We start from the raw sequence: 14,019 nt of genomic DNA, 5'->3' as shown, positions 1-14,019 counted from the left end.
GGTGAGACAGCACTCTAAGTAGGCAAGGAGCAGAGAGGTCTGTGCTGAGCACTTGGAAAGAGCGACCCTTCCCCCAAATTGGTTCAGGGGAGCAGGAATCTTGCCTTAGGGTCCCTGTTTCTACCCAGAGGCCCGTGCATGCAGAACAGGCTCTGAGGCCATCTGCCACCAAGAACAATGGAGATCCAGAGACACAGGCCAGGTACAAGGGAGAGACAGGAAACAATCCCTGACAACAAGACCACATATAATCACAGACAACAAGATGGCAAGAAGAAAGCAAAAGAACATACCACAGGGAAACGAAGACAAACTGGCAACACCAGAACCCAGCTCTCCAATCACAGCAAACAGCAGAATGCCAAACACTCAAGAAAAAGAAGACTCAGACTCGAAATCATACCTCAAGATGATAATAGAGATCTTTAAACAAGAACGGGAGGAAAAGCATAAAGAAATAGAAGCATAAAGAAATAGAAAGAGGAAACAAGAAAAACACACAAAAAACTCAAAGAACTAGAGGAAAACAGCCAAAGAGATGAAGGAATGGAAGAAGGAATTTAAAATGGAATTGGAAACAATAAAGAAAATATTAAAAGAGATAAAACCCTAGAGGTAAAAAACCTAAAAAATAAATCAGGAATCACAGATGCAAGCATCTCCAACAGACTACAAGAGATGAAAGAGAGAATCTCGGGGACCAAAGATAACATTAAATACATAGACAAAACAAAGAAGATGCAAAAACCAAAAAGCTCTGAACCCAAAATGTCCAGGAGATCCAGGACACAATGAGAGGACCAAACCTAAGGATAATAGGAATAGAAGAGGGAGAAGAATATCAACTAAGAGGCACAGTAAATATCTTCAACAAAATCATAGATGAAAACTTCCCTATCCTTAAGAACGAGATAACCACGAGCATAAAAGAAGCCTACAGAACTTCAAATAGGTTGGACCAGAAAAGAAATTCCTCCCGACACATAATAGTCAAAATGCCAAGTACCCAAAGCAAAGAACAAATACTAAAAGCAGTAAGAGTAAAAGGTCAGGTAACATATAAAGGCAGACCAATCACAGTCACACCCAATTTCTCAACAGAGACTATGAAAGCTAGAAGATCGTGGACTGACATCATGCAGATCCTAAGAGAACATAAGTCGCAGCCCAAGCTGCTATACCCAGCAAAACTCTCAATCAAAAAGATGGAGAGACCAAGATATTCCAAGACATCTGAAAGACATCTGGGTTCTTTCCAGCTTCTGGCTATTATAAACAAGGCTGCTATGAACATTTGTGGTGCATGTGTCTTTGTTGTATGTTGGAGCTTATCTGGGGTATATTCCCAGTCCCTGATTTTAGTGGAATAGCTTCAAGTTTCTCACCATTAAGTTTGAAGTTAGCTATTGGTTTGCTGTATATAGCTTTTATTATGTTTAGGTATGGGCATTGGATTCCTGTTCTTTCCAAGACTTTTAACATGAAGGGGTGTTGAATTTTGTCAAATGCTTTCTCAGTATCTAGTGAGATGAGCGTGTGGGATTTTTTCTTTGAGTTTGTTTATATGGTGTATTACATTGATAAATTTCCGTATATTAAACCATCCCTGCATCCCAGGAATGAAGCCTACTTGATCATGGTAAATGATCGTTTTGATGTGTTCTTGGATTCTGTTTGCAAGAATTTTGTTTAGTATTTTTGCATCAATGTTCATAAGTGAGATTGGTCTGAAGTTCTTTTTCCTTGTAGGGTCTTTGTGTAGTTTAGGAACGAGGGTTATTGTGGCCTCGAAAAATGAGTCAGGTAGTGTTCCAACTGACTATCTTGTGGAATAGTTTGAGGGCATTGGTATTAGGTCATCAGGAAATGTCTGATAAAATTCTGCACTGAACCCATCTGGACCTGGGCTCTTTTTGGTTGGGAGGCTTTTGATGACTGCTTCTATATTTTTAGGTGTTATGGTATTATTTAGATGGTTTTCCTTTTCCTGGTTTAACTTCAGTATCTGATATCTCCCTAGGAATTCACCCATTTCCTCCAGATTTTCCAGCTTCGTTGAGTATAGGCTATTGTAGTTGGATGTGATTATTTCTTGAATTTTCTCAGTTGTTTTGTCTCCACATTCCTTTCTGATTTTGTTAATTTGGATACTCTCTCATTCCCTTCTGGTTAGTTTGGCTAAGTGTTTATCAATCTTGTTAATTTTCTCAGAGAACCAGCTCTTGGTTTTGTTGATTCTTTGAATGGTTCTTTTTGTTTCTATTTGGTCAATTTCTGCTCTGAGTTTGATTATTTCTTAGCATCTACTCTTGTGTGTTTCTGCTTCCTTTTGTTTTGGAGCTTTCAACTGTGCTGTCAAGTTGCTAGTGTATGCTCTCCCCAGTTTCTTTTTGGAAGCACTCACTCAGAGCTATGAATCTTGCTCTCAGTGCTTCTTTCATTGCATCCCATAGGTTTGGGTATGTTGTGATTTCATTTTCATTAAATTCTAGAAAATCCATTATTTCTTTCATTTTTTCTTTGACCATGCTATCGTTTAAAAGAGCATTGTTTAGATTCCACGTGTATATGTGCTTTTTGTTGTCTTTGTTGTTATTAAAGGCCAGCCTTAGACCATGGTGATCTGATAGGATCCATGGGAATATTTCAATATTCTTATATCTATTGATGCTTGTATTGGTCAATTTTGGAGAAGGTGCCATGAGGTGCTGGAAGAACATGTATTCTTTTGTTTTAGGATGATGTGTTCTGTAGATATTTATTAATTCCAATTGGGTCAAAACCTCTGCTAGTTTCACTGTGTTTTTGTTCAGTTTCTGTTTCCATGATTTGTCCATTGATGAGAGAGGGGTGTTGCGGTCTTTCACTATTATTGTGTGGGGTACAATGTATTTTTTGAGCTTTAGTAGGGTTTCTTTTATGAATATGGGTGCTCTTGTATTTGCAACATATGTGTTAAGGATTGAGAGTTCCCCCTGACATATTTTCCCTGTAATGAGTAAAAAGTGTCCTTCCTTATCTTTTTTGATAACTTTTGGTTGAAAATCTACTTTATTCGATATTAGAATGGCCACTCCAGCTTGCTGCTTGGGGCCGTTTGCTTGGAAGTTTTTCCCCATCCTTTTACTCTGAGATAGTGTCTGTCTTTGTCTCTGAGATGAGTGTCCTGTATGCAGTAAAATGCTGGATTCCATTTATCTACCCAGTCTGATAGCCTATATCTTTTTATTGCGGAATTGAGTCCATTTATGTTAACAGATATTAAGGAATAGTGGTTGCTGTTTCCTGCTATTTTTGGTTTTCGAGGATTATTGTGCCTGTGTGTCTTTCTTCTTTTGGTTTTATTGCTTAGGTATTTTCTTGTTTTTACTAGAATGTAGTTTCCCTCCTTGTATTGGGTTTTCCACCTATAATTTGTTATAGTGCTGGTATTCTGGTCAGATGCTGTGTAAATTTCATTTTGTCCTGGAATATCTTGGTATCTTCATCTATGGTGACTGAGAGTTTTGTTGGGTATAGCAGCTTGAGCTGACATTCGTGCTCTCTTAGTGTCTGCATGATTTCTGCCCACGATCTTCTAGCTTTCATAGTCTCTGTTGAGAAATTGGGTGTGATTGAGATTGGTCTGCCTTTATATGTTATACGACCTTTTTCCCTTACTGCTTTTAGTATTTGTTCTTTGCTTTGGGTACTTGGCATTTTGACTATTATGTGTCGGGAGAAATTCTGGTCCACTCTATTTGGAGTTCTGTAGGCTTCTTTTATGCTCGTGGTTATCTCATTCTTAAGGGTAGGGAAGTTTTCATCTATGATTTTGTTGAAGATATTTACTGTGCCTCTTAGTTGATATTCTTTGCCCTCGTCTATTCCTATTATTTTCAGGTTTCATCTTCTCATTGTGTCCTGGATCTCCTGGACATTTTGGTTTAGGAGCTTTTTGGCTTTTGCATCTTCTCTGACTGTTTTGTCTATGTTTTCAATGTTGTCTTCAACCCCCGAGATTCTCTCTTTCATCTCTTACAGTCTGCTGGAGATGCTTGCATCTGTGACTCCTGATTTCTTTTTTACGTTTTCTACCTCCAGGGTTATCTCTTTTAGTGTTTTCCTTATTATTTCCATTTCCATCTTAAATATCTTCTTCAATACCTTCATCTCTTTGGTTCTGTTTTCCTCTAGTTCTTTGATTTCTTTGAGTGTTTTTCTTATTCCCTCTCTAAAAGCTCCTATTTCTTTATGCTTTTCCTCCCGTTTTTGTATAAGGATCTCTATCATCATCTTGAGGTATGATTTCAGGTCTGAGTCTTCTTTTTCTAGAGTGTTTGGCATTCTGCTGTTTGCTGTGATGGGAGAGCTGGGTTCTGGTGTTGCCATGTTGTCCTGGTTTCCATTGGGTAAGTTCTTCTGCTTTCCTCTTGCCATCTTGTTGCCAGTGATTGGTTCCCATCTCTCCCATGTACTGTTTGAGTCTCAGGAGTCTAACTCCTTGAGTTCTCTATATATATTGAATATTAGACCTCTATCAGATGTGGGATTTGTAAAGATCTTTTCCAAATCATTGGCTGCCATTATGTTTTCTTGACACTGTCCTTAGCCTTACAGAAACTTTGCAATCTCATTTAGTCCCATTTCTCAATTCTTGATCTTAAAGCACAAGCCATTGGTGTTCTGTTCAGGAAATTTTCACCTGTGCCTATGGGTTCTAAAGTTTTTCCTTACTTTTTCACATAATAGTTTTAGTGTATCTGGTTTTATGTGAAGATACTTGATCCACTTGCACTTGAGCTTTGTACAAAGAGATAAGAAAGGGTCTATTTTCATTCTTCTGCATGCTGACTCCCAGTTGAGCCAACACCATTTGTTGTAGAGGCTGTCCTTTTTCCATTGAATGTTTTCGGCTCCTTTGTCAAAAATCAAGTGATTATAAGTGTAAGAGTTCATTTGTAGATCTTCTATTCTGTTCCATTCATCTAACTGCCTATTTCTGTACCTGTACCATGCAGTTTTTAACACAATTGCTTTGTAATATAGCTTGAGGTCAGGGATAGCGATTCTGGCAGAAGTTTTCTTTTTGAGAATAGATTTCGATATTCTAGGTTTTTTGTTATTCCAGATGAATTTGCAAATTGCTCTTTCCAACTCTATGAAGATCTTAGTTGGAATTTTGATGGGAACTGCATTGAATCTGTAGATAGCTTTTGGCAAGATGGCCATTTTTACAGTGTTGATTCTACCAATCCATGTACATGTGAGATCTTTCCATGTTCTTAGATTTTCTTCAATTTCCTTCAGAGATTTGAAGTTTTTGTCATACAGGTCCTTCACTTGCTTAGATAGGGTCACACCAAGGTGTTTCATATTGTTTGAGAGTATTGTGAAGGGTATCTTTCCCCTAATTTCTTTCTCAACATGTTTGTTTTTTGAGTAGAGGAAGGCAACTGATTTATTTGAGTTAATTCTATATCCAGCCACTTTGTTGAAGTTGTTTATCAGCTGTAAAAGCTCTCTGGTGGAATTTTTGGGGTCACTTAAGTATACTATCATATCATCTGCAAATAGTGATATTTTGACTTCTTCCTTTCCAATTTGTATCCCTTTGATTTTCTTTTGCTGTCTAATTGCTCTGGCCAGGACTTCCAGTACTATGTTGAATAGGTAGGGGAACAGTGGGCAACCTTTTCTAGTCTTTGATTTTAGTGCGATTGCTTCAAGTTTCTCACTGTTAAGTTTGATGTTGGGTATTGGTTTGCTGTATATTTCTTTTATTGTGTTTAGGTATGGGCCTTGGATTCCTGCTCTTTCCAGTACTTTTAACTCGAAGGGGTGTTGAATTTTCTCAAATGCCTTTTCATCATCTAGTAAGATGTTCATGTGTTTTTTTTTTTTTTTTTTTTTTTTTTTTTTATTGAGTTTGTTTATATGAAGTATTACATTGATGGATTTCCATATATTAAACTATCCCTGCATCCCAGGGATGAAGCCAACTTGATCATGGTGAATGATCATTTTTATGTGTTCTTGGATTCGGTTTGCAAGGATTTTGTTGAGTATTTTTGCATCAATGTTCATTAGGGAGATTGGTCTGGAGTTCTCTTTCCTTTAGGGTCTTTATGTCTTTTAGGAATGAGAGTTATTGTGGCTTAGAAGAATGAGTTGGGTAGTGTTCTATCTGACTCTATTTTGTGGAATAGTTTGGAGAGTATTGGTGTTAGGTTATCAATAAATGTCTGACAGAATTCTGTACTGAACCCATCTAGTCCTGGGCTTCTTTTGGTTGGAGGCTTTTGATGACTACTTCTATTTCCCTAGGTGTTAGGGGATTGTTTAGATGGTTTATCTGGTCCTGATTTAACTGGTATCTGTCTAGAAAATTTTCCATTTTTTTTTTCAGATTTTCTAGTTTAGTTTAGTATAGGCTTTTATAGTAGGATCTGGTCATTTTTTCAATTTCCTTGGTTTCTATTGTTATTTCTCTCCTTTTCTTTCTGATTTTGTTAATTTGGATACTCTCCCTTTGCCCTCTAGTTAGTCAGGCTAAGAGTTTATCGATCTCATTGATTTCCTCAAAGAACAGGCTCCTGGTTTTGTTGATTTTTTTTTTTTTTTTTTTGGTATGGTTCTTTTTGTTTCTACTTGGTTGATTACTGCTCTGAGTTTGATTATTTCCTCCCATTTACTCCTTTTGGGTGTATCTACTTTTTTTTTTTTTTTTTTTTTTTTTTGTTGTTGTTCTAGAGCTTTCGACTGTGCTGTAAATTTGCTAGTGTATGCTTTCTCTGCAGTTTCATTTTGGAGGCACTCAGAGCCATGAGTTTTCCTCTTAGTACTGCTTTCATTGCATCCCCTAACGTTGGGTATGTTGTGCTTTCCTTTTTCATTAAATTCTAGAAAATCCTGAATATTTTTATTTCTTTGACCATGCTATCGTTGAATAGAACATTTTTCAGCTTCCATTTGTATGTGGGTATTTTGTTGTCTTTGTTGTTATTCAAGACCAGCCTTAGTCCATGGTGATCTGATAGGATGCATGGGAATATTTCAATCTTCTTATATCTATTGAGCCTTGTTTTTTGACTGACCTAATGGTCAATTTTGGAGAAGGTTCTGTGAGGTGCTGAGAAAAAGATGTATTCTTTTGTTTTAGGATGAATTGTTCTGTTGATGTCTGTTAATTCCAATTGGCTCATAACCCCTGCTAATTTCACTGTGTCTTTGTTCAGTTTCTGCTTTTATGATCTGTTCATTGATGAGAGTGGGGTGTTGAGGTCTCCCACTATTATTGTGTGTGGTGGTGCAATATATGTTTTGATCTTTCGTAGGGTTTCTTTTATGAATATGGGGGCTCTTGTATTTATAGCATGCATGTTAAGGATTGAGAATCCATCCTGATGTATTTTTCTGTAATGAGTAAAAAGTGTCCTTCCTTATCTTTTTTGATAACTTTTGGTTGAAAATCTACTTTATTTGATATTATAATCACTACTTCACCTTGTTTCTTGGGGCTGTTTACTTGGAAGGTTTTTTCCCAGCCTTTTACTCTGAGATAGTGTCTGTCTTTGTCTCTGAAATCCAGTTTATGTATCCTGTCTTATAGTCTATGTCTCTTTGTTGGTGAATTGTATCCATTTATGTTAACAGATATTAAGGAAGAGTGATTGTTGTTTCCTTCTATTTTTGCTGTTAGAGGTAGAATTATGTCTGTATGTCTTTCCTCTTTTGGTTTTCTTGATTACTTATTTTCTTGCTTTTTCTAGGGTGTAGATTCCTTTTTTTTTCTTTTCTTCTTCTTTTTTTTTGTTGGGTTTTCCATCAATTATTCTTTGTAGGGCTGGATTTGTGGTGAAATATTGTGTAAATTTAGTTTTGTCCTGGAATGTATTGGTCTCTTTATCTATGTTAATTGAGAGTTTTGCTGGATAGAGTAACCTGGGCTGACATTTGTGTTTTCTTAGAGTCTATATGATGTCTGTCCAGGATCTTCTAGCTTTCATAGTCTCTGTTTAGTAGACAGTGCTTTTTAATTCATGTAAAGAGCTTGATAATCTTTTTTTACTCTACTTTCTTCCAATAAACATTGAATAAACTGCTTATACTAATACTCTTGAGATGAGAAATTGCTCAGGCCAGGTAGTAAATTTCCCATGACCTCTGTCAAAATCCTGAAGACTCACTTATTCTTTGTAAGTGCAACTTCTTTCACCTCCTCTCCTAGTAAGTCCAGATTCCTCTCTCCCCCTCTCCTTTGGTCCACCATTTATTGGTTGAAGTTGGTTGTAGGTGCTGCAGTAGAGAGAAGCTCACCAATATGCTGTCTTTATTTTCCAAATTAGCAGAGAGGTCAGCCTTCTTGGAAAAGACTGACACCCAGCTAGCTTACTCCAGTTACTTTATTCATATATTACACAGGGGTAATTGTGGCTTACCAAAGGGAAATATTGCAGTTACTAAAGCTATCTTGCCTTTGCTCCCTGTGAGCAGGTAAACCACATAAATCTCAATCCATTTTGATCATGGCTAGCCATAATTGAAAGTTTCTCTGTAGTGTCTTCAGAGTAAGGTTGATGTAGTTCTGTATGTGCTCATGTAACACTAAATGCAAATTCTCTAGACACAACATTTTGTCAAGGTTCAAACAGCCTCAGAACAGTTTCTCAGCCTCTACTGATTAACCCAAACACAGTAAAAGTTTCACTGAAACATTGCACTTGAAGCTAGACATAAAGGCTTTACTATATATTTGAGGTCAAAGTCTATTTTCCACTCTCTAGACTTATTATAGCTAGGTTGAGGTCTTTGAACTACTTGGACTCGAGTTTTGTGCAGGCTGATAAATATGAATCTATTTGCATTCTTCTACATGCAGATATCCAGTTACATCAGAATTTGTTGAAGATGCCGTTTTTCCCCCCTGTTCTATGGTTTTGTCTTCTTTGTTAAAAAATCAAGTGTCTATAGCTGTGTGAGTTTATTTCTGGATCTTTGTTTGATTCCATTGATCAGCCTGTCTGCCTACCAATACCATGCAGTTTTTATTACCTTTGTTCTGTAGTACAGCATGAGATCAGGTTTGGTGATACCTCCAGAAATTCTTTTATCATACAGGATTTTTTTAACTATCCTGGGTACTTTTTTTTTTTTTTTCATGTGAGAATGGCTTTTTCAAGCTTTGTAAAAAAAAAAAAAAAAGTCAGAATTTTGGTGGGAATTTTATTAAATCTGTACATTGCTTTTGGTAAGATGGCCACTTTCACTATGTTAATTCTACCAATATATGAACATGGGAGATATTTCTATCTTTAGATGTATTCTCAGATTCTTTTTTCAGATACTTGAAGTTTTTATCATACAGCTCTTTCACTTGCTTGGTTAGAGTTATACTAAGGTATTTCATATTTGTGGCTATTGTGAAGACTGGTGTTTCTCCACTTTCTTTCTCAGCCTGTTTATCATTTGTATAAAGGAGGTCTACTGAGTTTTTTAAGTTAATTTATATTCAGCCACATTGCTAAAAGCATTTGTCAGCTGTAGGAACTCTCTGTTATAAATTTTTGAGTCAGTTATTTATACTATCATATCTTTTGTAAAAATATCCCAAGTGAGGTAATCAAGACCCAAAAGGGCATGCATGATATATACTTACTTACAGGATGCCCATGATACACTCTCTAGACCCAAAGAAGATGAACAAGAATGATGATCTAAGTGAGGATATTTGAATCTCACTTAGAAGAGGGAATAAAACAGTCTAGTAGGCAGATGGAGGGACAGAACTGGGTAGGAGAGAATGGAAAAGAGACTGTGGGGCATTCAGGATCAGGAGTAGGGAAGGGCAGGAGAAAGGCCAGGAGAATGAATGGAAATCTACAGTTGCTGAGGGTGGGGAGTGAGGGGTGGGGGACATCTCTAGGACATGCTAGAGACTAGTGATGGGGGAGACTCCCAGGTGGTGACCTTAGCTTAGCCTCATAGCAGTGATGATAAAGAACCTGAAGAGGCAACCTCCTGCATTCAGGCAAGACCCACAATAGAGGTAAAATTTATCCTGTTTACATGAAGTGCAAGGAGAAAGATAGTGCAGAGACTGAGAAGTGGCCAACCAATAACAACCTCAGTTTGAAACCCATCCCATGGGTAAGCACCAATCCCTGACACTATTAATGATACTCTGTTATATTTACAGAAAACAACTTGACATAACTGTCCTCTGAGAAGCTCCACCTAGCATCTGACTGAAGTAGATGCAGAGGCCCACAGCCAAATGTTGGACAGAGGTTGGGGTCTCTTATGAAACAGTTAGGGGAAAGATTGGAAGCTCCAAAGGTGATAGAAACGCCACAGGAAAACACAGAATCGACAAACCTGGAACTTTGGGAAATCTCAGACATTGAACCACTAACTAAAGATCATATATGGGCTGGACTTGGGCCCCCTGCACACATGTAGCAGCTGTGTGCAGCTTGGTTTTTATGTGGTTCCCCAACAACTGGAGTAGGCACTGTCCAAAAAACTGTTGCCTGTCTGTGGAATGTGTTCCCCTAACTGGGCTGCCATGTCTGGCCTCAGTGGTAGAGGATGTGCCTAGCCCTGCAGAGACTTGATGTGTCAGATACCTGGAGGGAAGGGTTACCGGCTCTCCTAGGAAGGAGGACTGGAAGGGGAGGGGCAGCAATTAGGACATAAAGTGAACAAATAAATTAATTAATGGGGAAAAATTAAAGAGACCCGAGATTTGAAAAAAAAAAAAGTAAACTTTCTGGTATTGTATTTTAGGATACAAGTTGGAAGACCTGAATAGTGAGGGTTACTCTCGATGCTCTAGAAGATATGGAAGGTAAGTCTCATCTCAAAGCTAATACAGATGCATCACTGGTTTAATGGAAAAGTCTAATGGAAACCAAAGTTTTAAAGTAAAGCACCAGTGGAAATAAACACAGCTTTATGTTTGTTAATGATTATTAAATTCTCACAAGACCATGTACTTCAGTTTCAGGTAGCTGACCAACATTTAGGTTCATGCCATTCAATTATCATAAAAGGCATACATATTGATTTGGTGTTTAGTTTATATCCTAGACCTATTATAAGCAAGTAGTTCATTGTAAAGCTAGGGTTACTCATAAACTTACAATGATTTTCTAAAATTTAGGGAGAGGAATAATTTATAGGAGGCAAGAAAGTTATGGAAAATATTAATTCCTATAGCACATGTCTATGGGGAACAAAATGTTAGCTGTGTGAATGCACTGTGACCACTTTTTGTTGTCTCTCCTTTAATAGACATGACATCTGTCATTCTGGATACAAACCTTGTGAACTTGAGGGATATGGAAAGAAGCAATGTACATTTGCAGGTAAAAGGTTTCCTCAAATATATAAAAGAATCTATAGTGAAGGGAAACCCTATGAATGTAAGCACTGCAGTCAAACCTTTGCACATTTCTGTCATCTTCGGAAACATGAAAAAACACATACTCGAGAAAAACTCTATGAATGTAATCACTGTGGTAAATCCTTTCCAAGTCGCAATTCTCTTCAAATACACAACAGAACTCATACAGGAGAGAAACCCTATGATTGCAATGAGTGTGGTAAAGCATTTACATGTAGCAGCAATCTTCTACTACACAAAAGAACTCATACAGGAGAGAAACCCTATGATTGCAATGACTGTGGTAAAGCATTTGCAAGTAGCAGCAATCTTCAAATTCATAAAAGAAAGCACACTGGAGAGAAACCCTATGGATGTAATCAATGTGGTAAAGCTTTTGCATATAGCAATGCTCTTCAAAAACATGAAAGAAGTCATACTAGAGAGAAAATCTATGAGTGTAATCAATGTGGTAAAGCCTTTGCACGTCATAGAAGTCTTCAAAATCATGAAGAACATCATACTCTTGATAAACCATATGAATGTAGTCAATGTGGTAAAGCCTTTGCATATAACAGTAATCTTTATATACATGAAAGAAGTCATACTGGAGAGAAGCCATTCAAATGTACTCAGTGTGGTAAAGCCTTTCCAAGTCACAGTTCTCTTCAAATACACCAAAGAACTCATACGGGAGAGAAACCCTATGACTGTAATGAATGTGGTAAAGCATTTGCATGTCGAAGTAATCTTCTACTACACAAAAGAACTCATACAGGAGAAAAACCCTATCATTGCATTGAATGTGGCAAAGCATTTGCATGTAGCAGTAGTCTTCAAAAACATGAAAAAACTCACACTGGAGAGAAACCTTATGAATGTAATCAATGTGGTAAAGCCTTTGCACGTCGAGGTGATCTGTATATACATGAAAGAATCCATACTGGAGAGAAACCATATGAGTGTAATCAGTGTGGAAAAACATTTGTACATTGCATTAGTCTTCAGAGGCATGAACGAACTCATACTGGAGAGAAACCTTATGAGTGTAATCAATGTGGTAAAGCCTTTACACGTCGCTTTAGTCTTCAAGTACATGAAAGAAGTCATAGTGGAGAGAAACCTTATGAGTGTAATCAATGTGGAAAAGCCTTTGCAAGTCGTAGTAGTCTTCGATATCATAGAAAACATCATACTGCTAAAAAACCAAATTAATTGGTGTGCTAAAGTCTTTCCATATTGCAGTCATCTTCAAATACATGAAAGAAATCATATTGGAAAGAAACTATGAGTCTAGTCAATGTGGACAAGTCTTTATGTGTTACAGTAGTTTTTGTAATCACACACAAAAAAATGTCATATAAAGAGAAACCCTACAAATGTAATTGATGCAGTACGCTTTGGCATGTAAGTATAATATTCAGACATAGCAAAGAACTCATACTGGAGAGAAACCCTGTGAATGCAATCAAGTCATAATCCCTCTGCATGTTATGATTTTCAAAGGCATGAGAGAATTCCTACTGGTTAGAAATGCCATGAATTCAATAAATGCAGTAAAGCCTTATACATCAGGCACATTTTTCCCACTGAGTGATCTCACTGGGAATCATGTGAGATAAGTAGAATCACTTCATTATTAAAATATTGTCTTGTTTACACATTGCCATCCAAAATAGAGGAACACAGAATAATTTGAATAATAAAACCTACTTGCAAATGAAAATGATAATACTACCATCATTTTTATGGGTTACTTTATTCTGAGGAATTAATACTTATTCTTAACTCTTTCTCAGAAGCACAAATGAATGGCAGAGAAATGTCTCAGTGACTAAAGGAGGTTGCTGCTAAGGCTAATGACCTGAGTTTATATGTAATGTGGAAACTCACACTACTCATGCAAGTTTTTCTCTGACTTTTACAGTTGGGCTGTGTCATATGCACACATACAATGTCACATATATACAAAAATACTTTTGACTGGTAAGTAAAGGCCAGTGATTTTACTCCATAGTTGAAGGCACTTGCTGTGTTTGATCTCTACAGCCCTGCTGGAGGAATTGGGGAACAGACACCTGTAAGTTGTCTTCTGACTGGCACATGCACTACATAGCACATGTGTGTACACATAGACAAAAATTATTCTAGATGAAATTAAAGAAAATAATCAAAATGTTGAGAACATAAATGATTTATATTCACATTCTAGTATTCCAAGGAGTTTTTGTTTCTCCAAAGAATGATGGCTCCTGTTTAAATCTTACATTATTCTTTCATTCATTCTCGGATTTAAAGATAGGTCATTTTAAAAACATCTCAGCTGGGTGTAGTGGTACATTCTTGTAATCCCAGCACTTCGGAGACAGAGCCGGGTGAATTTTTATGAGTTTCAGGCTAGTTTGAACTACATAGTTAGATCCAGGATGGCATAGCTATGAAGAGAGATCCTGTCTCAGAAATTTCAAAACAAGAAACAAGAATCAAATATGCCAACAACTAAAAATCTCCCAGAGTAAGCAAGCATATCTCCTACTATGGTTCCTTATAAAATACAATTTGGAGGTAGAGAAAATTGTGTAATTTTGGTTTCTTTTATAAACACAGGAACATTGTGGAAATATATTTTTGTTTTAATCTCAGGTGTGAGTATA

The 14,019-nt window shown here is 37.0% G+C and overlaps 1 protein-coding gene across 2 annotated transcripts in view; it reads left to right on the top strand.

Annotated features, from left to right (window-relative positions):
- The window catches only part of LOC308435045 (uncharacterized protein), a 36,080-nt gene extending 22,822 nt beyond the window's left edge, over positions 1–13,258 (top strand). For both annotated transcript variants that reach the window (XM_080935589.1, XM_080935588.1), the window contains 2 exons: positions 10,768–10,828; positions 11,275–13,258. In XM_080935589.1, the coding sequence (XP_080791715.1) occupies positions 10,768–10,828; positions 11,275–12,580 (1,367 nt within the window). In that variant the 3' untranslated portion in view covers positions 12,581–13,258. The remainder of the gene's footprint in view (positions 1–10,767; positions 10,829–11,274) is intronic.
- Positions 13,259–14,019: the final 761 nt, after the last annotated feature.

Source organism: Micromys minutus, assembly GCF_963924665.1.
Source record: "Micromys minutus genome assembly, chromosome: 22".
In the NCBI taxonomy this organism is placed as follows: domain Eukaryota; kingdom Metazoa; phylum Chordata; class Mammalia; order Rodentia; family Muridae; genus Micromys; species Micromys minutus.
This window is presented reverse-complemented; position numbering and strand designations above follow the sequence as displayed.